At 38.4% G+C, this 26,917-nt stretch overlaps 2 protein-coding genes and 1 long non-coding RNA gene across 19 annotated transcripts in view; 2 read left to right on the top strand and 1 right to left on the bottom strand.

The window, feature by feature from the left end:
- The window catches only part of ACMSD (aminocarboxymuconate semialdehyde decarboxylase), a 63,741-nt gene extending 44,621 nt beyond the window's left edge, over nt 1–19,120 (top strand). Inside the window, exons 9-10 of the mRNA XM_081579252.1 lie at nt 14,171–14,269; nt 19,058–19,120. Of these exons, the coding sequence (XP_081435378.1) occupies nt 14,171–14,269; nt 19,058–19,120 (162 nt within the window). The remainder of the gene's footprint in view (nt 1–14,170; nt 14,270–19,057) is intronic.
- The window catches only part of LOC145541789 (uncharacterized), a 113,802-nt gene extending 88,566 nt beyond the window's left edge, over nt 1–25,236 (bottom strand). The window contains exons 1-3 of one of the 2 annotated variants that reach the window (XR_014079286.1): nt 24,292–25,236; nt 19,983–20,074; nt 16,149–16,288 (exon numbers count right to left, since the gene is read on the bottom strand). This is a non-coding gene — a long non-coding RNA (uncharacterized LOC145541789). The remainder of the gene's footprint in view (nt 1–16,148; nt 16,289–19,982; nt 20,075–24,291) is intronic. The other variant, XR_014079285.1, reaches the window with a different exon arrangement.
- Nucleotides 25,237–25,535: 299 nt separating this feature from the next.
- CCNT2 (cyclin T2) overlaps nt 25,536–26,917 on the top strand; it is a 44,243-nt gene continuing 42,861 nt past the window's right edge. For 11 of the 16 annotated variants that reach the window (XR_014079282.1, XM_081579231.1, XM_081579226.1 and 8 more), the window contains exons 1-2: nt 25,536–25,708; nt 26,494–26,575. Coding sequence is in view for 9 of the 16 variants with exons in the window: in XM_081579231.1 (XP_081435357.1) it covers nt 25,551–25,708; nt 26,494–26,575 (240 nt within the window). In the remaining 7 variants the exon portion in view is untranslated. Of the gene's footprint in view, nt 25,709–25,901; nt 26,144–26,493; nt 26,576–26,917 lie in introns of those variants that run through there. The other 5 variants (XM_081579237.1, XM_081579229.1, XM_081579241.1 and 2 more) reach the window with 2 other exon arrangements.

Raw genomic sequence — 26,917 nt, 5'->3', positions numbered from 1 at the left:
TTTCTTCTGTCCTGTTCTCTTTGTCCTTGTGGGTGTACGCTTTTTAAAATCCACTTTACCATCTATTTAATCGGGTTTCAAATTGTGATTCTTAGATCAATTCCAGCCCACAAAGATTTTGTTACCAGTCTATGATAAAAGAAGGAATTTGTGCCAGAATATAAACTGATTTACTAATGACACAGTTTAGTTTAACTGACTTTTGGGTTTTTAAAAATATTTTATATATTTTTTATTATTATTTATTTTTAACTGCACTGGGTCTTTGTTGCTACACATGGGCTTTCTCTGGTTGTGGTGAGCAAGGGCTCTAGTTGTGATGCATGATCTTCTCATTGCAGTGGCTTCTCGTTGCAGAGCACAGGCTCTAGGGCAAGTGGGCTTCTGTGGTTGCACCACTCAGGCTCAGTAGCTGTGGCTCGTGGGTTCTAGAGCCCAGGCTCAGCAGTCGTGGTACATGGGATTAGCTGCCCTGCAGCATGTGGGATCTCCCTGGACCAGGGATACAACCAGTAACCCCTGCATTACAAGGCAGATTCTTAACCAGTGGACCACTAGGGAAGTCCTGATTTTGTTCTTAACAGCAAGACTTTTTCAGTAAAGGAAGTGGTGCATTGATTTACATTCTAGGGTAAGCTCCTTATGTCATCATGCACAAGTGGAAGACCAGTTTGGATACATATAATAATACCAGTCTTGAGCTTTCCTCCCTTTCTCTAATGAAATTTATCTTACCTATATCTCATCCTCCTATGGCCCAGCTTCCAGTTCTCTGAAGTCATATTCATGGTTACATGCAGTAATAGGTTAGCAAAAACTACAGCAATAGAAAGGGTCTGGCCAGATTTTCAGAATTTAAAGAATATTCTAGTACTCTCTCTGGCTTAGGTTGAAGGTAGAAGGAAGAAAGATGATATGCCTCTTTCTGAAGTAATGATATAAAATAAGGCTTGGATCTTCTAGGGAAACTTCATCAAAAGTGAAGAGGAAACAAGATAAAAATAAGGAATAGCCTAGAAAGCCAAGCACATGCTCAGAGCAGGATGCATTCTCAGAAAAGACACAATAGGCCCCTATGCTTTAATCTCTCCCTGATCTTTAGGTTCAGCATCAGCAGGAAGTGAATGCTAAGGCGAGATTGTAAATGGCCTGGCCAAGTGTTCAAGGAAGGCCCATCACAGAGTCAATCTGCAAAGACCAGGAGAGGTTTTTCCCTTGTCTTTTTTTCATTCTCTTTTTGTTCTGGGAATTTAAATAAGTCTTTATCCAAACATGAGCTGACACAAGCTTAATTAACAGAGACTTCGGAGAGCACATATAACAGAGAACGTCTTTCAAAATAGTTTGAAAAGTCACTAAATAAACAATACAAAGCACACAAAGAAACAACAATGAACCCTAAGAAGGAAGAATCTGCTTACAAAAGTTACCATATCACAATATTCAGCATGTCTAGTTTTCAGAAAAAAAATTAAGAGGCATGCAAAGAAAAAAGAAATTGTGGCCCATTCCTATGGGGAAAAAAAGAAACTAACAAACTGTCACTGGAGAAACATTGGACTTACTAGACAATGATTTTAAATCAACAGCCTTAAATATGATCAAGAAATAAAGAAAAATCATAGACCAAGAACTAAAGGAAACCAGAATAATGTCTGAACAAAAAGATACTGACAGTAAATATATAAAAATTATGAAAAGAAAACAAACAAATTCTGAACCTGAAAAGTACAATAATTTTAATGAAAAACTCATATGAAGCTCACACACCCAAAAGAGACTTGTATTCAAATATATAATAATCTCATCTATCTCATAATTCAATAATAAAAAGGCACATAACCCAATTAAATTGAGCAAAGGATATGAATGAATATTTCTTAAAGGAAGATATTAATATATAAATGGCTAACAAGCACCTGTAAAGATGTTTAACGTTACCGGTTATTAGGGAAAGGCAAATCAAAACCATAATGAGATAACCAATTCATCCTCACCAAGATGACTATAATTTTTTTGAAATGGAAAATGTTGACAAGAATGTGAAGACATTGCACACTGATGGTTGGAAGATAAAATGGTGCAGCTGCTGTGGAAAACAGTTTTGTAGGTCTACAAAAAGTTAACCGTAGAATTAGCATGTCCCAACAATGCCATTCCTGGGTAGATATCGAAAAGACTTGAGACCAAGTATACAAACAAATACTTGATTACAAATATTGGTAGTAGCATTATTTGCAAGAGCCAAAAGGTAGAAACAACAAACGTCCATCAACAAATGAATGAATAAACAAAATGTTGTATATCCATACAATGGAATATTATATTCAGCCATAAAAAGAAATGAAATACCAATATAAGCTACAACATGGATCTTAAAAACATGCTAAGTGAAAGAAGTCAGACACAGAGGTCATGTACTGTATGATTCCATTTATTTGAAGAATCTAGGATAGATAAACCCAGAAAGACAGAAAGCAGAATAGTGGTTGCCGGGGGTTGGGTGGAAATGGAGAGTGACTTCTTAATGTGTACAAGGTCTCCTCTGAGGGTGTAAAAATGTCTTAGCACAAGATAGAGGTGATGGTTGTATATCACAAGAAAACATCACAGTGGAAATGTACTAGATGTGAATGTACTAGATGTCACCACAGTATGCACTTTAAAATGGTTAATTTTATGTTTGCAAATTTCCCCTCATTTTTTTTTTTTAAATGAAGAGGACTCTGTCTGCAAGAGAGACTTTCAACCATCCAAACCAAAGCATCTATTCATATGTTATTTTGTATATTTTTAAAAGAGAAACCAGAAACACCAGTTCTGCAAAATAGAAAGTATTTTATCTTACAGTAAAATAAATGGCTCACTTATAGAAGTAACAGTGTTATTTGAGGGCATTTTATGGACCAGTTTTTACAATGGGCATACATGTGATCTTGTCTTGGGCATTTGAATCTGTGGGTTAGAAAATGGACCTAAAACTAGAGACCAGTCAGGCCCAAAAGCCAAAGCTTATTCTTCATTCATTTTCTAGGTCTTCTGACTCTTTAACATTTGGGACTGCTCTATTTTGGGGTTCTAAAGCAATGAAAAGGTCCTTTATCACCAAAGATGTGATTATATCCATTGTAGGTGGTGGAGTATACTATATGTATTAGCAATGTTTCCACTCTGACTTGAAAATTAAATGTATTTTAATACTTTTGTCTGTAAGTATTCTGGATAAGTGATGTTTTCTTGTGCACTGCAGTCCTCAGTAGAGTGGAACCCTTTTTGATGCCTGTAAGCTTCCCGAGAACAAGAGTATAACTTACTACCTTCTCAAGAAGTTATGGTAAGTGAGAGACAGTTCAAGTACTGGCTCTACTCTATATTAGCTGGATGAACTTCAGTATCAGGCCACTTGATTCCCCTCAACCTCAGTTTCCTCAACTGTAAAACAGAGATGATAACCAGACAGAGTTGATGTGAGGAGCTAATATAACACAATGCCAAAGGACTCTCCAAATGTCAGTGCTTTTTGCACAGTGGGTGTAAAGTTAATATTTGTTTAACTGAGTTGTGTAATGATCTTGTGGATATAAGGCTAATCTTGCTTTGCACTGATTGAATTAAATCAGGCTCTTTCTCTAGGAAATTATGTCTCAGGGAACAAAGTGAATCCTTGATATACTAGGATTTTTGTAATAAGCTATGTTGCAATAGAGGTGTGTTGTATTGACTGCAAATGCTACTAATGAAATATGCTAATGAGAAGAGAGTTTATTGTTCCTTTTTCAGAAGACAAATGAATTCTCTTCCACTATTTGAGTTTCTTTAGTAAGTCATATCTTTCAGTGTTCACAGCATTCCCTGAGAATGTGAAAAGTTAACGCATCCCAGCAGGTGAGCAGTTTATTTCTTTTCCCTGGCAGGAATATTAATCACTATTATTATCACTCAGTAAGTCTTTGACTTCATAGGGAACATGTGCCACTAACTTTGGGGAGGGTAATTATGTTGGGGCAGTGTTGGTGTGGAGAAATCAATCAGGATTAGCCACTGCTTTCCTGCCTAATAAAGAAAGCCAGTCCCTGTTGAGAAGGTATAATTTGAGAATCCTAGAGAGTTAACCACACTACCTAAAATGTCAACCATTAGAATTATTCCTTTGAGTTTAGTAGACTCTTTAAAAAGGGCCCACTAAAATGTAGATGTTAATAAATATTACTGTAGCAAATATCACAGATATCCTTAAAAATTGGTTCATAATTATGGTCAGTCCCAAAGGACTAGAATTCTAGATCATAAACAAGAAGGAAAAAGAAAGGACAAAGTTCTAGCTTTTGGGAGGCTAGGACCAGGTTTGTTACTTGGAAGCCTGAGATATCATGAAAACCTTGGCTATCCCACAGAGCTTGTATCAGTGGGAAATGAGGCAACAGTCATCCAAGGCTATATCCTATGCTTCCTGAATCAGACTCTGCATCCATTTAGAACACAATCAATTTGCAGTTACAGTAGGTGATAGAAATAGCAATAGGGGCTGTCCTGGTGGCTCAGTGGTGATGAAAGTGCCTGCCAATGCAGGAGACGTGGGTTCAATACCTGGGTCAGGAAGATCCCCTGGAGAAGGAAATGGCAACCCACTCCATTATTCTTGCTTGGGAAACCCCATGGACAAAGGAGCCCGGAGGACTACAGCCCTCAGGGTCACAAAAGAGTCGGACATGACTTAGTGAACTAAACAAGAAGAAATAGCAATACAAAAACTATTTTTAACTCAAGTATTTATTAAGCATCTATCAAGTAAAGACTGGCATTAACCGATGGAGCAAGTGACCTTCATCCTACAGGACCATTTGACTCTGAAGGAATCTCTTCTCCCCATCTCTTCCCTGTACTATCCCTTCTCTGAAAAAGAAATCCAATTAACAAGAACTCTACCTCCAGTTCTTTTATGCCTACTTCCCTTTCCCTTAAGAAATCACTAACAAGTTAGAAACGGTCAAAAGTTTATCAGAAGGTATCAATAAAAGGTGTTTAAATGGATAATAGGTATGAAAAATTTACAAACTAGATTATCACAAATGGAAAATTAATCTCCTATAGAGAGGAGTTGTGAGCAATAGCTATTAAATAATAATTAAATACAGCTAAACCATAAGTTGAACCTTCCCTGGTGACTCACACAGTAAAGAATCTGCCTGCAGTGTGGGAGACTCAGGTTCGATCCCTGGGTCAGGAAGATTTCCCAGAGAAGGGAAAGGCTACCCACTCTAGTATTCTTGCCTGGAGAATTCCACAGCCAGAGGAGCCTGGCAGGCTTCAGTCCATGGGTCACAAAGAGTCAAGACACGATTGAGCGATTAACACAACAAACCATAAGTCTGGTGTTCTGCAACAGGCTTCCAAAATCAAGTTAGGCAGGAGAACAAAGAAGTGCCTTAACCAGGAAGAATGAATTGCAGAGGAGTGGTTCATTTCTGCTTTAAAATCATTTGCTTCCTTTGCCATAGAATAGAACAGACTCCTCCCTGCTTAAACCATATTTATATCTGAGAAGGCCATAATACTTGGAATGGAAGATTTCCTAACTAGAATGAAAAATCATTTTCTAGATTTCAATTTCATGTTAATGTGGTTGATAAATGTAATATAAGCATGGGACTTTTTTAAATTATGTTATGTTTTGCAATTGTAAACAACTTTAGCAAAAGGAGTAGAGATAAGGATGAATGAACCTCCAGTGAATACCAAGCTGGCAGTTCAGAATGAGATCAGCTGTTGGCACAGATGTGAGGAGACGTAACTTTGGGTCTTTAGGGTTTCTACCAGCAGGTGTATTTATTTGCTTGGTTTTATACAGTACATGAATACAGGAATCTAGAGATAGAATTGTGAGTCTATCAAGGCCTTCCTCTAAACTTTATATATACTTCCCCACATAATTTCATGTAAATGTAATCATAAAACCTAGGAAAATCTTTTTTCTCGTAGAAATCAAAGTGTCATTTATCCTCACAATAGCTCAACTTGAGAGTACTTAACATACATTTAATATATTCTGTATGAATGGTAGACAGATGTCACAACATGTTTGTCAAAACCCACAGAATGTACATCACAAAGAGTGAGCCTTACTGTAGAGTACAGACTTTAGTTAATATTAATAATAATATGTAACTATGGACTCATGGAAAAATCACATTTAATATTTAGGCCTAGTAACAATCTGACTTCCCTCTTCCATATATTCAAGCCTTCATCCCTTCAACACACAAAACCACTCTCAAGACTGATTATAAGCATAGGTCAGAGTTTTATTTCAAATGAAGAGGCTTTCTGAAAAGCCCAATTCAAAGATTCTATCCTGGCAGAGACATTTTATAGGGGGAAAATGGTTAGACAGTTATTATTAGACTATATTTTTAAAAAGGAGATGACTACCTATTTAAGGACAATTAGCCTCTTTGGATTTCTGGTTAAAGTTCTTAGATTAGTTTCAAGACTAATAGTCAACTGACTGGATTTCCTAGGAGGGGCTTTTAGCTTCCTTGGTGGCTCAGTGGTAAAGAATCTGCCTGCCAGTGCAGAAGACCCAGGTTCATTCCCTGGGTTGGGAAGATCCCCTGGAGAAGAAATAGCAAACCACTCTAGTATTCTTGCCTGGAAAATCCCATTGACCGAGGAGCCTGGAGGGCTGTAGTCTATGGGGTCACAAAAGAGTCAGACACAAATTCACAATTAAACAGCAGCAAACAGCAGCAGGAGGGGCTCTTAAGCTCAATAAAGTCTATCAGAAAATTGCTCAAGTAGTTTATCAAGAATACTAAACTATATATGTAGAAAAAGCACTCAACAAACTCCAACAGTCTTTCATGATGAAAACACTCAAAAACTGGTAGAAAGGCAGTTCCACAATCTGATAAGGGACATCTATGAAAAATCCACAACTAATATCACACTTAATGGCAAAAGATTGGAAGGTTCTGCTCTCACCACTTCCATTCAACATTGTACTAGAGATTGTAGCCAGGGAAATCAGGCAAGCAAAATAACTAAAAGGCATAAAAATTAGAAAGAAAGAAGCAAAATTATTTGCAGATGACATGACTTTGTATATACAAAATCTAGAGAACCCACAAATAAAGCATCAGGGCTAAGAGATTCTGCAAGGTTGTAGAATAAATATATAAAATATATACAAAATACATAAGATAAATATACAAAAGTTACCCACATTTCTACATACTAGCATTGAATAATTCATAAATGAAATTGAGGAGATAATTCCATTTACAATAGTGTCAAGAAGAATAAAAATACTTAGCAGTAAATTCAACTAAAGAAGTGAAGACTTGGACACTAAATTACAAAATACTGTTGAAGAAAATTAAAGAAGACTTAAATAAATGAAAAGACATTTCATGTTCATCGGTTGGAAAACTTAATGTTGTTAAATGGCCATACTCCTCACATTGATCTACAGATTGAATGCAATCCCTATCAAAAATCCAGGGTTTGTTTTTTTTTTCTTCACAGGAATTGACAAGTTGATGCTAAAATTCACACAGAAATACAAGGGACCCAGAATGGACAAAATTATTTTGAAAAAGAACAGAAATGGAGGACTCACACTCTCAGTTTCAAAACTTTCTACACAGATAAACAGGGTAATCAAAACTGGATGATGGTGGCTTAAGGACAGACATAAAGATAACTTTTTCAGAACAAAAGTACCAATACAATTCAATAAAAAAAGAATAGTGTTTTCAATATATTGTAGTGGGATAACTGAATATCCACATGCATAAAAAGAAAATAATTAAGTTGGATCTCTTCTTCACACTCAAAATACACAAAAGTTAACTCAAAATGGACCAAAGACCTAGAGGGAAGAGCTAAAACTACAAACTCTTAGAAGAAAACTTAGTTGTAAATCTTCGTGGCATTTAGGCAATAATTTCTTGAATATGACACCAAAAACACAAGCAACCAAAGAAAATACTTAAATTCATCAAAATTCTAAAATTTGTGCTTCAAAAGATACAACCAATGAAGTGAAAAGGCAACTGACAGAATGAAGAAAATATCTGTAAATCATACATCTGGTAAGTCTCTAGTATTCAGAAAATATAAAGAACTCTGGCAACTCAACAATAAAAAGGAAACACATGGGCTTGAATAGACACAAAGGACATAAATAGATATTCCTTCAAAGACATACAAACGGCCAATGAGCACATGGAAAGATGTTCAACATAATTAGTCATTACAGAAATGCAAATCAAAACCACAGTGACATACCACTTTACACCTACCATGACAGCTATAGTTAAAAAGATGGACAATAACAAATGTTGGTAAGGATTTGGAGAAATTGGGACCTTCACACATTGCTGTTGAGAATGTCAAATGCTACAGCCACTGTGAAAAACAGTTTCTCTAAATGTTGAATATGGACTTATCATATGATCCAGAAACTCCACTCCTAGGTGTACACCCAGGAGAAGGGAAAAAGTTTTCATGAAAAAATTTTTATGAAACACTTGTTCAGAGAAGCATTACCGTAATAGCCAAAAAGTGGAAACAACCCACATATCCATCATCTGATGAATGGAAAAACACAATGTGTTATATCTATTCAATGGAATATTATTTGGCCCAAAACAGAATGAAGTACTGATTCAGGCTATAGCATGGATGAACCTTGAAAACGATATACTAAATGAAAGAAGGCGACATACTGCATGATTCCATTTCCATGAAATGTCAGAAGAGGCAATTCCATAGACACAGAAGGTAAACTAGTGCTTTCAGGGGCTAGAAGGAGGAGGTAACAAGGAGTGCCTGCTAATGAGTATGCAGATTACTTTAAGATGATAAAAATGTTCTGGAATTAGTGGGAATGATAACACAAATTCATGAATATACTAAAACGCATTGAACTGTACACTTTTAAAGAGGGAATTTTATGAATTATACCTCCAAAAGAGAAAAAGAGGGATCTCCTACACCCCTGAATCCTAGTCTCCATTTGTGGAGACACCTAATGTTACTTGTTTCTTGGCTGCTGTTGCTGTTGTTGTTCAGTTGCCCAGCCATGTCCGACTCTCTGTGACCCCACGGACTGTAGGACACCAAGCATCCTTGTTCCTCACCATCTTGTTTCTCAAGAAACAAGAAACTATTTTGGCTACCATTTCTCGGCTACCATTCATGAAATAGACTTTACCATACAAATATATTTGTGTTTCTATAAGTCCCTTATTAGAAACAGAAATATGAGTATAGCAAATACATTGTCCTAGACTTTGTTTTCTCCTCTTTATGATATAACTTTCTCTTTTTTCTATTATTTTTATAGGAGTATAGTTGATTTACAACGTTGTGTTAGTTTCTGCTGTATATTGTGAATCATATTTTATTACATACATATACATTATGCATCATACATATACCTATATCCATTCTTTTCTAGATTCTGTTCCCATACAGGTCATTACAACACAGAGTAATAAAGGAGTTTTCATTCCAATCCCAAAGAAAGGCAATGTCAAAGAATGTTCAAACTACTGCACAAATGCACTCATCTCATACACTAGCAAAGTAATGCTCAAAATTCTCCAAGCTTGGCTTCAACAGTACGTGAACCATGAGCTTCCAGATGTTCAAGCTGGATTTGGAAAAGGCAGAGGAACCAGAGATCAAATTGCCAACATCCGTTGAATCATCAACAAAGCAAGAGAGTTCCAGAAAAACATCTACTTCTGCTTTACTGACTATGCCAAAGCCTCTGACTGTATGGATCACAACAAACTGTGGAAAATTCTTCAAGAGATGGGACTACCAGACCACCAGACCTGTCTCCTGAGAAATCTGTATGCAGGTTAAGAAGCAACAGTTATAACTGGACATGGAACAACAGACTGGTTCCAAATTGGGAAAGGAGTATATTGTCACCCTGCTTGTTTAACTTTTATGCAGAGTACATCATGCGAAATGCTGGGCTGCATGAAGCACAAGCTGCAATTAAGATTGCTGGGAGAAATACCAATAACCTCAGATATGCAGATGACACCATCCTTATGGCAGAAAGCAAAGAACTAAAGAGCCTCTTGATGAAAGTGAAAGAGGAGAGTGAAAAGTTGGCTTAAAACTCAACATTCTAAAAACTAAGATCATGGCATCTGGTCTCATCACTTAATGACAAATAGATGGGGAAACAATGGAAACAGTGAGAGACTTTGTTTTTTGGGGCTCCAAAATCAATGCAGATGGTGACTGCAGCCATGAAATTAAAAGACGCTTGCTCTTTAGAAGAAAAGCTATGACCAACCTAGACAGCATATTAAAAAGCAGACATTACTTTGCCAACAAAGGTCTGTCTAGTCAAAGCTATGGTTTTTCCAGTAGTCATGTACAGATGTGAGTTGGACTATAAAGAAAGCTGAGCACCAAAGAATTGATGCTTCTGAACTGTGGTGTTGGAGAAGACTCTTGAGAGTCTCTTGGACTGCAAAAAGATCCAACCAGTCAATCCTAAAGCAAATCAGTCCTAGATATTCACTGGAAGGACTGATGCTGAAGCTGAAACTCCAATACTTTGGCCACCTGATGCAAAGAACTGACTCACTGGAAAAGACCCTGAGGCTGGGAAAGATTGAAGGCAGGAGAAGGGGACAACAGAGGATGAGATGGTTGGATGGCATCACCAACTCGATGGACATGAGTTTGAGTAAGCTCCCGGAGTTAGTGATAGACAGGGAAGCCTGGCGTGCTTCAGTCCATGGGGTTGCAAAGAATCGGACATGACTGAGCGACTGAACTGAACTGAATGTGTATATGTCAATCCCAATCTCCCAATTTATCCCTCTTCACTTCCCTCTTGATAACCATGTTTGTCTTCTACATCTGTGACTCAATTTCTGTTTTCTAAAAAGGTTCATTTGTACCATTTAGATTACACATACAAGTGGTATCATATGATATTTGAATTAACTTTAGTAAATTCCATTTACATTGTATTTTTTCAATTACAAGATCATGTCTTTTTTTCTCATTTTTTATTATAGTTCATTCACAACGTAGTGTTACCTTCTGCTGTGAAGATTATTCCTCTTTACAATATAACTTTGTGATTATTTCATTTCAGCATATACAATTATCCTTCATTCCTTTTTATTTTGGGATATGCTATAATTTAATTTGATAGTGTTTTGCTACTACAACAATGTTGCAATTAATTTCCTTGAAATATTTCTATTACATGCATATGAGTGGGACACTTACCAGAAGTAAAATTTCTGGTTGAAAATATGTTCCTCTTATTTTATTTCAATAGATGGATTTGTTGTTGATTATAGATTTAATGTCCCTCTTACTAGATCATGAGGTTTCTGAGGGACCATTTCTGTTTTTCTCTCCAAAATTTGTTCATTGAATACTGTATACTATGCCATTACACAAATATATCATATTCTTATCCATTGTATTTTTAAAAATTAAAGTACAGTTGACTTACAATGCTATATTCATCTCAGGAATACCTCTCATCACTTTAATTACATCATGCCATTCTTTTCTGGCCTGCAGATTTTCTGCTGAAAAATCAGCTGATAGTCTTATGGGATTCCCGTGGATGTGACTAATTGTTTTTCTCTTGTTGCCCTCAAAATTCTCTCTTAACTTTTGCCATTTTAATTATGTCTTGGTGTGGATTTCTTTGGGTTCATCTTGTTTCGGACTCTCTATGTTACCTGGACCTGGATGCTTGTTTCTTTCTTAGGGAAGTTTTCAGCTATTATTTCTTCAAATACTACTTCTACCCTTTCTCTCTTCTCGTTCTGAGACACTTGTAATGCAAATGTTAGTACACTTCATGTTGTCCCCAAGGTCCCTTAAACTATCCTCATTTTTTAAAATTATATTTCTTTTTTCTGTTTGGCTTGGGTGATTACTACTACTCTGTCTTCCGTTATCACTTCCCCATTCTTCAGTATCATCTACTCTACCAGTGACTCCCTCCAATGTATACTTCATTGCTGTTATTGTATTCTTCAACTCTTACTGGTTCCTTTTTATATTTTCTAACTCTTTGTTCAAGTTCTCACTTGTTCATCAATTCTTATGCTGAGTTTGGTAAGCATCCTTACAATCATTATCTTAAACTCTTTCTTGGGTAGATTGCTTATCTTCACTTCATTTAGGTCTTTTGCTTCAGTTTTGTCATGTTCTTTTGTTTGAAACATACTCCTCTGCCTCCTGAATTTGCCTAATTCTTTAAGTTTACTCCTATGTATTATGTAGTTGGTTACAATTCCCAATCTTGGAGAAGTGACTTGTCCTAGTGAAGCCCAGCAGCATGTTCCCCTTTGATTACCAGAGTCAGATACTCCAGGGGTGTCCCCTACATGGGATGCATGAGCCCTTCTATTGTAGTAAGGCTGGCTGTTGCAGATGTGCTGGTAGGTGGGGCTGCCCCCGGTGCTAACAGGCTAGAGGGAGAATTCCAAATAAGTACCCACCAGGGCTAGCGTCAGCATGATAGAAAGAGATAATGAAAACAGCTGCCACAAGCATGTCAGTTCCCAAAGGGAGTCCCAGCTGCCCCCTGTTTCTCCACAAGACTCTCTAAGATCAGCAAGTATGTCTGACCCAGACTCCTTTCAAACTGCAGCTTCTGCACAGGGACTTGGAGCAAGCAAGCTTTTGTACATGCCCTTTAAGGATGGCCCCCCAGCCTCTAGTTCTAAACATAGGCCCCACTGGTTTTCAAAGGCAGACATTCTGGGTGCTCATCTTCCCAGTGCAAGACCACCAGGCTGGTGAACTCAGTGTGGGACTTGGACACCTGGCTCCTCAGGTAGGACCTCCAGTTGATTTTCCTCCTGCTTGTGAGTTACCATGCCAAGAATATGAATCCTGACAGGCTGTGTCTCCACCCTCCTACCTGTCAAGTTGTGGTTCTTTATATCTTTTCTACTAGCCTTCAGGGAATTCTCAGAGATAGTTGCCCTGTAAGTATGGATGTGAGAGTTGGACAGTGAAGAAAGCTGAGCGCCGAAGAATTGATGCTTTTGAACTGTGGTGTTGGAGAAGACTCTTGAGAGTCCCTTGGACTGCAAGGAGATCCAATCAATCCATCCTAAAAGAGATCGATCCTGGGTGTTCATTGGAAGGTCTGATGTTGAAGCTGAAACTCCAATACTTTGGCCACCTCATGCGAAGGGTTGACTCATTGGAAAAGACCCTAATGCTGGGTAGGATTGGGGGCAGGAGGAGAAGGGGATGACAGAGGATGAGATGGCTGGATGGCATCACCGACTTGATGGACATGGGTTTGGGTAGACTCCGGGAGTTGGTGATGGACAGAGAGGCCTGGCGTGCTGCAGTTCATGGGGTTGCAAAGAGTCGGACACGACTGAGCGACTGAAATGAACTGAACTGAAGTAGTGTAATTTAGGTGTGACGGGGGTGAACTCGGGATCTTCCTATTCTGCCATCTTGATCTCTCTCTGTCCCCATTTCTGTTTTGTTGACCAGGGCAATCTAGATTTTAGCACACTACCTGACATACTGCTTTATGTATTTGTAGACAGACAAGCCTGTGTGCTTTATCATACGAAGTGTCAGATAGAAATTCAAAGCTACATCATTAAAAAACACCATCTAGTTTACAGAGACGGTAATTGTTTGTGGGGCGGGGGGGGGGATTGGTTAGTTTTTACTGGTTTTCTTTTCATCCATTTCATCCAGTTGTTAGTTTTTTATGTTTTCCTTTCTAACTCTAGTATATCTTCAAAATTTGTGGCGCCAATTGCAATGCATCATTTAAGAAATATAGAATCCTTAATTTCATCTGAAGACATTAGCATTAATGTTTTATCAAATAAATGCCTGCTTCTTAGATTTGAGTATGCTGCAATTCAGTTCCTTAGAAAAAACAAGGGAGGATGGAGGCTTATTTGCAGTTTTAAGAGACCTAATATCGCCACCTGCTGGACAAAATGTCAGAATACAATTTGAAGCGGTTAAATCCTAAAATTTCAAATCAGTTTGCTTCCATTAACCAAGGAAAAATTTGTTATTTTACCATAGGAGTGTTTGTAATATGTAAATATAATTAAGTTTATAAGAGGTTCTTTGATGCTTTAAAAAAGTTGGGATAAAATTTTTCTCTTTTTAGGATAAAGTCGTTTTGGGAACTGATTACCCCTTCCCACTAGGTGAGCTTGAACCTGGGAAACTGATAGAATCCATGGGAGAATTTGATCCAGAAACCAAGGTATGTGCCTTTTACTTCATGATCTTATTCCTGAATTTTCCTGATCTAACTGTGTTTGGTTTCAGAGCGCTGTGATATGGGATAGCAAAGGACAGAGAAATTGTTGCACTTAGTATTCCTAGAACTGTTACTTGATCTTTAGAAATGGCTGATCTATTAAAGGGCAAAGGAAAGTCAAAAAGCTGAAAGTGAACCTAGTACAACTAAATTCATAAAGACAAGAAAGAAAACTGTAAAGAAGCACATTATAATAATATATTTAGATTTGCATGTTAGATGAATAAGAAAACATGTTGCTATTAAAAATCTACCAATCTCCAAAGTTGTAATGATTCTAGTAATTTGGATATTTAGACTCAAGTCTTGATTAACAGGGCTGAAGGATGCAGAACCCTCAAGCAACTGGATTTTGTTTTTCTTTCAGCATTTGACTTTTAGGGTGGCTAAATCTGGCTTAATGCTGACACTTCCTGTTCTGCCCCTTAGGTTCCTGAAGAAGTATGAGCTTAAAATGAGACATTGTGTCCTCAGATTTCCTCTCCTTTGCCATCCCCTTCACATCTCATGGGCTTCCCTGGTGGCTCAGATGGTAAAGAGCCCACCTTCAATGCAGGTTTGATCCCTGGGTCGGGAAGAACCCCTGAAGAAGGAAATGTCTACCTACTCCAGTATTCTTGTCTGGAGAATTCCATGGATGGAGGAGCCTAGCAGGCTACAATCCATGGAGTCGCAAAGAGTCAGACATGACTGAGCGACTAACACTTTCACTTTCCCATCCTACAGTGGTAAAGAATCCACCTGCCAATGCAGGAGACAAAGGAGACAAGAATCAGACCGACTGAGCGACTGAGCATGCAAATTCCATTTCACATCGACTCCCAATGAAACAAGTTCTTCCTAAGACTTCACCATTAGGGGACAGGGATGCCAAAAATGAAAACACAGGGAGATGTAAATTCTTAAAAAATTTTACAAAAGTCTCAGTCATAACCCTTTTGTATGAGACTTGACTTTCTTCTAAACTAGGATCCAAAAGTTCTCTTCAACTCTAATTCTCTACTTTAATTGTTAGGGATACAGCTCATCACATCTTCTTAGACAGCTTGAAGCACATTAACAGATGCCAAGAAGAGTACGTTTTGATATATACTAGTTGCAAGTTATTAACTGAGAAACCTCAGACTGCTTTAAACAGGAAGTGTCTCTTTCGGCACTTACCACCTTGCTGCTGCTGCGTCGCTTCAGTCGTGTCCGACTCTGTGCGGCCCCATAGACGGAAGCCCACCAGGCTCCGCTGTCCCTGGGATTCTCCAGGCAAGAACACTGGAGTGGGTTGCCATTTCCTTTTCCAATGCATGAAAGTGAAAAGTGAAAGTGAAGTCGCTCAGTCGTGTCCGACTCTTCAAGACCCCATGGACTGCAGCCTACCAGGCTCTTCTGTCCATGGGATTTTCCAGGCAAGAGTACTGGAGTGGGGTGCCATTGCCTTCTCCCACTTACCACCTTAAGGAACTAAAAATCCTGAATTGTTAAATGGTGGTGGTGGTTTAGTCACTAAGTCGTGTCCTACCCTTGCGACCCCATGGACTGTAGCCCGCCAGGCTCCTCTGTCCATGGGATTCTCCAGGCAAGAATGCTGGAGTGGGTTGCCATTTCCTTTGCCAGGGGATCTTCCCAACCCAGGAAATTAACCCAGGTCTCCTGCATTGCAGGCAGATTCTTTACCGACTGAGCTACGAGGTAAGCCCTCATATAAATGTTAAATAGATACGTATTAAAGTAGAAAGCAATACTAAGCTTTTCTTTACTTTTTATATCAAAAGTTGAAAATGAAAAACTTCCTATAACATTAATGAAAATTAAACTAAAACCAGACTACCCCAAGTATCCTGTTGTTCTGGTTCAGTTGCAAAGTCGTGTCCGAATCTGTGACCCATGAACTGCAGCATGCCAGGCTTCCCTGTCCTTCACTATCTCCCAGCGTTTGCTCAAACTCCATGTCAAATATCCTGATGAAGACTTTAATGGAATAATAATAATTACTATTATATGCCTTTTGTTATTTAATTTTATATGTCTATCACTTTCAAGTTTTCAGAAAATCTTGAATAAAAATTTTATGCAGTCATAAATACACGATATTCTGTAACGTTACATGTTACTCATCATAACATTGTAATAAAGACTAAAAACAATCTACAGGGGAATAATTAAATAAATAATAATATGTCCATACAATGGGGTCTATATAGCCATTAAAAAGTGTTAAAAATCAATTTCTAAGATATATTAAGAAAGGTACCAAAAATGCATATGGTATACTTCCATTTGTGAATAGCACACTATCCATTTGTGAAAAAAAATTATAAACCTACATATAAGAATTTGCTTATATATGAATAAAATATCTCTGGAAGAACAGATAAGAAACTGATAACTCTAGGAAGAAAAAGTAGTGGCTGGGCAGTACCAGTAAAAGGAAACATAGATTTCATATCTTTTGAATTTTGAGCCACATGAAGGTAAAATTTCACTAAAAAAATTTTTAATGAAATAAATAAATCCATTTGATGAGCATAACAACACTGGGAGATAGGCAAATGCATTCCACCAGGTAGATGCAGAGGAGGAAAACGAGACTTGGGTGTTAAGTGATTTGCCAAAAGGGATATAATTGCTGGATTACAGCACATGAACTCAACTCCAAATCTCCTAACTCCAGGATCAGGTCTCTATCCATCACACCGAAATGTATCACCTTCAAAGGATACTTGGTACCAACATATTTTAAAAAAGCAAAGCAAATAGTTTTTCAGAGCAGCAGCTGTTATTTCCGAAGTCTTCCTTTAGAGAAGGATGACCTAGGGTGAATCATGGAAGAACCCCAAGTAATAGGTCCTTGCCTCAAATTACCCACTCTGCAAGCCTATGTGAGAACCCTGACGTGGGTCATGATAACAGATACACACTAATGGTACTGGATGTAACACAATCCCATACATGTTTCCTTACACCCTCAGCTGCATGCTTGTCCTTTGCAAGCTAGACATATATCAATTAGGGTATCACAAAGTTACCCCTCAAATCACAGGAGCTTTTTCTGTGGAGCAGATCTAATCTGTAGCTGGGGAGAAGGTGAAAAAAACTTGGCAGTCTTTTTCTCATGTGAAATTTATCAATGTACATATTTGTACAATATTCTGAGACTCTTTATCCAAATCACCTTTTTGCTCCAAAAGAGCATACCATTTATTTATTTATTTATTCAGGATCATGTGAAAGGACAACACATATATGGAGAAGGTAGTGGTACCTAAGCTGTACCTTTTCTCTGTATTTGACTCCAAGTAACTCACTGGGGGGTCCTGTAGAGGTTACCAAAGAAGTCATTTTCTTAGGAGAGTTTTTCTCTGTTAAAAGTCTCCTCCCCTCCTCCTACAACCAAATTTCAAACTTAGATTTCAAATAGAGGGGCAAAGAGGGAATTAGTGAAGGCAGTCAAAAGGTACAAACTTCCAGTTACAAGATATATAAGTACTAGGATTGTAACCTTCTTGTGTTCAGTCATTCAGTCGTGTCCGACTCTTTTGTGACCTTGTGTACTGCAGACTACTAGGCTCCTCTGCCCATGGGATTTCCCAGGCAAGAATACAAGAGTAGGTTGCCACTTCCTTCTTCAGTGGCTCTTCCAAATCCAGGGATCGAACCTGTATCTTCTGCATTGACAGGCAAATTCTCTACCACTGAGCTACCAGGAATTGTAATGTACAACAGGATAAATATAATTAACACTGTTATATGTTACATAGAAAGTTATTAAGAGACTAAATACTAAGACCTCTTATCCCAAGAGAAAAAATATTTTTCTATTTCTTTAATGTTGTGTCCATATGAGATGATAGATATCCACTAAACTTACTATGGTATTCATTTCATGGTGTATATAAGTCAGATCATTATGTTGTACTTCTTTTTTTACTTTTATGTTATTTTATTTTTAAAACTTTATCGTCATAATTTTTTAAATTCAGTTTTTAATTGAACGATAACTTGTACATCTTAAACTTATACAGTGTTGTATATTAATTGTATCTCAACAAAACTGAAAGAAAAAAAGAACATTCCTTTCGGGGGCTGAATATTCCATTTATGTGCACACCACATTTAAAAACCTACTCATTTGTTGATGTATACTTGTGCTCTTTCTTTTGGCTGCTATGCATAGTAACTATTATGAACGTTCCCTTTCAAGCATCTGTTTGATACTGTTAAAAATTCTTTTGGATATATTTAGGAGTGGAATTGTTGGGTCATACCATAATTCTGTTTATGATATGCTTAAACTTATCACTGTATTTACTATTTAATATAAAATGCATTTGCAGAAATATTTCATTAGGAACTGCTACTATAAAAAACATAAAATTATACATTTTCTACATTAGCTATAATGTAAATAATACATTATTTACATGTTCAAAAATTTAAAAACTCTACCATGTTTTGTCTATGATTGTCAACATATTTGAGAAGTAGAGAAAATAATTAAAGCACAAATATACCACCCACCATTCATATTTTTGCTTTTAAAATATTGTTCATTACAAATATATGAATATAGTTTAAAAAATAGTGCGGCAAAACATGGGTCAAGAGATCATTGTTTAGCCACCTAATATTCTTCTCTCACATTGGGGAACTGAGTTTTTAAAAACCTGAAGACAGTAAGTACTTTAAAACAGCCATTAAATAATGCTTTAAAGTCAAACCTTTTCTTTTCTTTTTCAGGATAAACTCAAAGCTGGCAATGCCCTAGAATTTTTGGGTCTTGAAAGGAAACAATTTGAATGACTGAATTTACTACAAAGGCAAATTTCAAGAAGACATTTTACTTTTGCTTTTAAATACGTATTTACGTATTTAAATCATACGTAAATCACATATGCATTATTGAAATCCTATTTTGAACTCTTTTATCCTGAAATAGAATATATCCAAATACCCTAAACTGTTCATAACAAAAATGATTCTCATGTTTTTATTCTGAAAAGCAGTACATTATTTCATGTGCAAATCAAAAATGATTTTCCCACTGCCTTTTGAATTAATGGCAGAAATAAAAAGCAAAATGCCATTAATGATTTACATGAAAAAAATAACAGATTCATCCTAGAGGGTTCATGTAGGTTCTCTACTTTGAGCAAATATTTGTTAATAGGTCCCAAATAACCTGTTTTTATTCACTTTAAATACCTTCCATTAGCTCAGAAGTGGTGTGGGAATGCTTTAGATTCCAAAAAAAAATAAAAAATATACATTCTCCATAATCTCTAGAAACTTACAGCCCAATTAAGGAGGCAAAATACATGTTTGTGGAATAATTACTAAGCAATAAAACATGCATGTCACAGAATTTCAGTTAAGAAAAATTCATTGATTCCAACTCTGGGCACATCTTCACAGAAGCTGGAACTTGAGCTGAGTCTATAAAGATGAATAAAGCATGTTTAGAGTTGGAAGATGGTAAATAGGAAGGCAAAACAATGGGAACATAAGTTTCCATACAAAGAAGAACTTATCTATTCTGGAGAAAAGTTTCAGTATGTAATTTACTTTTACCAGAAGCTCTTTCAATTTGAAACACCGAGCAGACTGTATAAAGCAAGCTGTGGAGGTTGAGCAGGGCAATACCAGGGTATCCTGTTATACTCACTGCATTTCTATTCGTTCCACCGGGTTTGCTAAGATGAACTTGGTTCTGGAGGGGTGATGAACATCTGTGGTTCATGTACCTCTGGCTGAATTCTAAAAAGTAATTTTTCAAAATTACCCGCTTGCTCTAATTGTGGTTTTCTGGCTTGTTTTTTGTTTGTGTGTGGGGTTTTTTGGCCTCGCCGTGGCATGGGAGATCTTAGTTCCCTGACAAGGGATTGAATCCATGCCCCTTGCAGTGGAAACACAGTCTTAACCACTGGACCACCAGGGAAGTCCCATCCTCTTGATTCATTCATACTTCTTTTCCCTCCTATTAGTCAACAGTTGAGTATGACATATAATTTGTACTGATTTAATCTTTGCTAAACTACACCCATTCTATTATTTTCTTTATTTTAGTCTGTAAGTCCATCTCTTTCCTGCTCCTCCTGTTGCTTTCTAAGACTTTACCCACCCAACACTTTGCTTGTTACTCCAATATGCTTTAAAAGAAAAAGTTGAGTCAAACAGCAACATGAAGCATATGTTATTGTTTTTTACTTCCCCATTCTTTGGGGGAAAATGTCATTTCTTTTTAAATATTCTGTATTTGAGCACTTTTAACATAGTGTTTCGGAGAAGGTAATGGCACCCCACTCCAGTGCTCTTGCCTGGAAAATCCCATGGACGGAGGAGCCTCGTGGGCTGCAGTCCATGGGGTCGCTAGGAGTCGGACACGACTGAGCGATTTCACTTTCACTTTTCACTTTCATGCACTGGAGAAGGAAATGGCAACCCACTCCAGTGTTCTTGCCTGGAGAATCCCAGGGACGGCGGAGCCTGGTGGGCTGCCCTCTATGGGGTCGCACAGAGTCGGACACGACTGAAGCGACTTAGCAGCAGCAGCAGCAGCAACATAGTGTTTGATGACTGCTTTATTATGAAAAGTAACCTGATCATCTCACTCAATGTAATTTTAACAGATATGTAGATAGATACATAGTTTAAATAGATTTGGGGTATATTCATATTCACAGAGTATTTATCTGATTTGAATCACTGTGATGGACACTTGAAACTAATCAACTAACCAACTAATCAACTATAGTTGATATCATAAATCAACTATACTTCCATTTAAAATATATATATTCAATTACTTAAGATGAATTTAATTAAAATAAATACAAACTTCATATTTGCTTAGCTTACAACATGATAAGATGGGAGAGAAAAACCTAAAAGGGGGGTTTTCTTGAGAGATTTTTGAGAGTTTGGGTGTGATAAATGCTGTTTTAGGGCCCAAAGGGTCTTTTCAAATTTCAACTAGTTATATCCTAATTAAAAACCTCACAGCCTTTTGATAGATAAAATTCCTCAAACCAACGTATGGCCCCATGTGATTCTGAGGCTTTTTCCGAATCAAAATTGAACAAAAGTGAATAAAAGTTTCCATTTCTGAATATAAAACACTGCTCACTTTTATCAGGTACCTAATAAAAAATTTTGAGTTCACTTTTGAGAAGTCAATCCATAACATAGTAGAAGGGTTCAAAAGCATTAAATTCAATGTGTCACCCCAAGGGACCCAATTTTATCTGTTGTCTGTATATGTGTATTCTCCTAAAAGTAATCTATAATTATACAAGTACTAACATGTACATATTCTTTTGTTCATTTTACCCAAACAGTAGCATCTTTTTTTTTCCTACTTAATACATTGGTGGTATTCCACATAAAAGCTTTCTTTTTATAACAGTCTATAAGCTAGCTTAGGGCTTCCCAGATGGCACTAGCAGTAAAGAACCCACCTGCCAATGCGAGAGACTTAAAAGATGTGGGTTCAATCCCTAGGTTGGGAAGATCCTCTGGAGGAGGGCGTAGCAACCCACTCCAGTATTCTTGCCTGGAGAATCCCATGGACACAGGAGCCTGGAGGGCTGTGTACACAGGGTCACAAAGAGCTGGACATGACTAAAGCCACTTAGCAAGCAAGCTAACTTCAGTTTGGATGCATTATAAAACTCTGTATTTATATTCCCTCCCCGCCGATGTTGTCTGTTTTTGATGTCACAATTTACATCTTTTTATCTCGTCTCTTCACAAATTTTTGTAGTTACATTTTTACTACTTTGTCTTTTAATGTTCAAACTTTGAAAGTAATTAACCTATCACCTTTACAACTTTATTCTGATTTTTCCTACATACCTTACTAGTGATATTTATCCTCTAATATGTTTTCCTGCAACCAATTAACACTCTTTTGTTTCAGCTTAAAGAAGTCCTTTTAACATTTCTTGTAAGGCCAGTCTAGTGGGGATGAACTCCATTACCTTTTGCTTGTCTGGAAAACTCTCTCCTTCAACTCCCAAGGACAACTTTTCTGGTAGAGTATTCTTGATTGGCAGCTTTTCTTCTTTCAGCACTTTGATGCCTTCTTTTTAATAGGGGACTAGTATTTCATCGCATAGATATATCAAACTATTCAGTCCTCAAATCATGAATGGTCATGTTTCCAGTCTTTTAAAATTGCAAACTACTACCAAGAATGCCCTTAAATGATATTGAACATCTTTTCAAATGTTTATTCACCATCTGTATAACTTCTTTGTGAAGTATCTGTTCAGATCCTTTGCCCCTCCCCCCCCTTTTTTGGCCACTTAGCATATGGGATCCTAGTTCCCTGATTAGAAATGGAATTCATGTCCCCCTGCATTGGAAGTGCAGAGTCTTAACCACTGGACCACCAGGGAAACTCCCCCCGCTTTGCCCACTTTAAAATTGGGTTGTTTTCTTATTGAGCTTTAAGAGTTATTTGCATATTTGGGACACAAGTCCTTTTTTTTTTTTTAAACAATAATACCCATATATTTTTATTAGAGTAGTGAAAAATGGTATATGATGAAAACATGTGTTTTTTGTTTGTTTTCTTAACTAATTTTCTATTTTTTAACTTAACAATATTGTATTTGTTTTGCTATACATTGACATGAATCCACCATGGGTGTACGTTTTAGAAAGTGTTCTGCAAAGACTTTTTCCTTGTATTTTCACTCTCTTAACTGTCTTTCACAGAGGAGAAGTCTTTAATTTTAATAAAGTCCAACTTAATTTTTTCTTTCATGGATCACCTTTTGGTGTTGTATCTAAAAACTCACTGCCAAACAAGGTCACATAGGTTTTCTCCTATGCTATAGTCCAGAATTTTTAAAGCTTTGCATTTCACATTTAGGGATATGATCTGCTTTAATTTTTGTGAAAAGTGAGATTTTTGAGATTTTGTGAGATTTGTGTCTTTTTTTTTTGCCAGATGGATGTCCAGTTGTTTCAGCGCTATTTGTTGAAAAGATGATCTTTTCTCAATTTAATTGCCTTTGCTCCTTTATCAAAGATCGGTTGATCATATTTCTACAGATCTATTTCTGGGCTCCCTATTCTGCTCCACTGATGTATGTCTATTATTTTGCCAATATACACTTTCATTCTGTAGCTTTGAGGTTGGGTAGAGCCCGTTCCACTTCTTTGGTATTGTGTAGGCTACTTTGGGTCTTTTGTCTTTCCCTATAAACTTTAGAATTAATTAGTACTTATCTATAAAATAACTTGATAAAATTTTTATTGAGATTGCATTGAATTTATAAATGAAGTTGGGAAGAACTGACATCTATTGATGTTAATTCTTGGAATCCATGAACTCAGAATATCCTTCCACTTATATCTACTTTCTTTAATCAGAGGTTTATAGTTTTCTATAAACAGATCCTGTACATATTTTAGATTCACAACTAAGATTTATTTTTTATAAATGATACTGTGTTTTTAGCTTCAAATATCAATTATATATGGCTGGTACACAGGAAAGCAATTGACTCTTGTATATTATAATCCTGCTATAGTCACTTACTAGTTCCAGTTTTTTTAATACTCTTAAGATTTTCTACATGAACAATTATGTCACTAGGAACAAAGGCAGTTTTCTTTCTTTCTTCCTGATCTGCTTAGCTTTGATTTCCTTTTCTTACAGGACTTCTAGGACAACTTTGAAAGGAGTGATGAGACGGGAGTCATGCTTTAGTTGCAAAGTTTCTCACCATTAAGTATCATGCTAGCTGTAAGGTTGTATTAACCTGACTAAGTTGCGTAAGTTCTCCTACATCCCTAGTTTATCAGGGCTTTTATCATGAATGAGCGTTCGAGGTAGACCCTTTTTAAGCGTTGCTTTCAGTCAATCTGCCCTGGAACTTCTACGCAGCATAAGATGTGAGGCAAGGTAGGTAAGAAAGTAAGTTATTTAGACAACCGTTCACGACAGGTGACTACCAACGTACCTCAATACTGTGTGCGACGGGGGGCAGGCAAAGCCAAGATGCATCAGTACACTGAGCATCGGAGCCCCAAAACGATGACAAAAGCCTGGAGATTTAATCAAGAACTCAATGAAAGTACCAGTTGCCTTTAGAAGTATGTCTTCCTGTGCTCTCATCTTCGGCAAATAGGGAGCCTGGTGGGCTTACCGTTCATGAGGTAGCCAAAGTCGGACAGTACTTAACAACTTAACAACAAAAATTTAAAACTTAGAAAATTATTCACATACAGTAGGCGTCGGCTCAAAGCCAGAGACGCAACCACTCCCAGGGTGGAGCTCTGCGGAATTTTCTTGCAGGGACAGGAGAAAGGGTTAATGAATACTGTTACCATATTCAACACTGGTAATTTTTTTCTTCAGTTGTTTTTACATCTGCTTCTCTTCAAACTTCTCTTTAAAATCACAGATTTTAAAAAACTACTACCGATACGGCCTCGAAACCTAGTTTGGAAATCCAGCTACTCTGATTGCTAACTGGATAACCTTTGGCAGGCAATTAAACCCTCGGCATGCGTAGTCGTGGAATTCAAACAAGATAGTGTAGAGGAAAAGCACTGAAGAGTAGCACAAACGTGGAGCGTCATTTCTTCTGCACCCTTTCCCAGGTAGATCCCTGCCAGAGCCACCCGTTGGGCGAAGGCTGTCGGCCTACCACTTGAGAGTAGGGAGCCTACGATACTGCGCTAACCGACGCAGAGAAAAATACAGGATGTGCCGTGCGACTGCGACACAGGAAGGTTCTTTTTTTTTTTTTTAAGCCCCGCCAGACTCCAGGTTCCAGCATCGCCGGGATTTGAGAGTTCACGCCCAGGACACACGGCGCAGCCGCGTGCCCGCCTCTCTCGTCACCCGACCCGAAACCAGTCTCTCCCTTTCTCTCCACCACGCCCTTCGCCCAGCCAATCCTAGACCCGGCATGCACCGCGCCGACCTTTTCCTTCCCGCCGACCCCCACCTCTGGGCGCCTCCAAATGACAAGCGGCGCGGAGCATTGTGGTCCCGTGCGCGAGAGCGAGGATGGAGGCAGGAAAGAGAAAGCAAAAGGCTTGGGCGAGCCGATAGGGCGGTTCCCGCGCACGCGCACGCGCGGCGACGAGGGTGAAAGGGGCGGGGCCTGATCTACGGCGAGCGGAGTGGGGCGGGGTCGCGCGGCCTCGGCGGGGAGTCCGCGAACCCGGAGGGGCGGGGGTGGGTGAGGGAGCGGGCGGAGGAGGAAGTGTCATGGCGTCGGGCCGTGGAGCTTCTTCTCGCTGGTTCTTTACTCGGGAACAGCTGGAGAACACGCCGAGCCGTCGCTGCGGAGTGGAAGCGGATAAAGAGCTCTCGTACCGCCAGCAGGCGGCCAACCTCATCCAGGAAATGGGACAGCGTCTCAATGTGTATCCTTTCTTATTCTTGGCCTTCCGCCGCTCACGCCCTGTCCCTCTCACTACTCGCCCGGTCGCCGGGCCTGGTGCCCCGCGAACATGGCGCCTTCGCCTCTACCTTTGCTGGGCCTCGGCCTCGCCGTAATTGAAGGCAGGTTCGGGTTCGGACGGCCGCGAGCGACCGGCGAAGGAGTGGAGGAGGAGGGGAGACGAGGAATGCGGGCCGGGAGGCTGCGTTGTGTAATCTGTTTGGGGCCGCGCGTGGTGGCGGCGGGGGATGGGAGTGCCGCCCAGACGAGAGGGGACTTTTAGGGATTGTCGCAGAAAAGAGGCGGTTGCTTCGACTTCTCGTCCGAGAAGGGCTTGAGAGCTAGCTCTCCTCGCGAATTTGATGGCGGTTATCTCGTACCTTGGGAGCGCACGGGAGGTCTTTATATTCTTGACAAGGTTTTGTATGGGTGTGCACGCGCGTGTTTCAACTCTGATTTGGGGTTTAGTCAGCCGTAGCCATTGATCAATCCTTCCTGGGCTTGCTTAATTTCAATGTTAGAGCGAAATGCTTGGTATTTGTTGTTACTGTTAGTATTACCATTTCGGTGTGGAGTCTTTTATATCCGCCAGCCCCCACCCCACCATCCTGTGGGTATTTATTTATTTACTTATTATTACAGTTTTGGGATTGGTTTTGAGTGAACGGGTGGTGTTGGAAAAAGACCGTAGATCGGATATTTTCCTTCAAAATTGTTTTGGAAAGAGATCTTGTTTTTCTCCAATATTTCCTAAATGTTACGTTCCAGCTCTCAGCTTACAATAAACACTGCGATTGTTTATATGCACAGGTTTTACATGCACCATTCTTTCACCAAATTCAGTAGATATGTAAGTACTATTTTATTGTACTATTTTATTGTTTGTTTTTACTGCAACCAAATTTTAAGGTACAATCAATACGTGGGAAAGAGTTGGTCGTGGATTTTACTACTGTATTTAGTGTTCTAAGTTAACAGTGAAGGTGAATGGCTTGATGAACATTTTGCTTCAAATGCGCGGTTTCTGGTTCGTTGGTTTGTTAGTTTTTTAATTAGGGATGACAAGCTGCCAGGCGCTGTGTCAGGCTCTGCCGGCTCTTTTGAGCTGAGAGATAAATCAGAAGCATTTCTTTTCTCAAAGAGTGGTTTGTTACATTTGTATGCATTTAAGTTTTATATTCGACATTTAAAC

This window comes from Giraffa tippelskirchi, chromosome 3 (genome assembly GCF_054371585.1).
Source record: "Giraffa tippelskirchi isolate mGirTip1 chromosome 3, T2T-mGirTip1v1.2.pri, whole genome shotgun sequence".
Classification (NCBI taxonomy): domain Eukaryota; kingdom Metazoa; phylum Chordata; class Mammalia; order Artiodactyla; family Giraffidae; genus Giraffa; species Giraffa tippelskirchi.
This window is presented reverse-complemented; position numbering and strand designations above follow the sequence as displayed.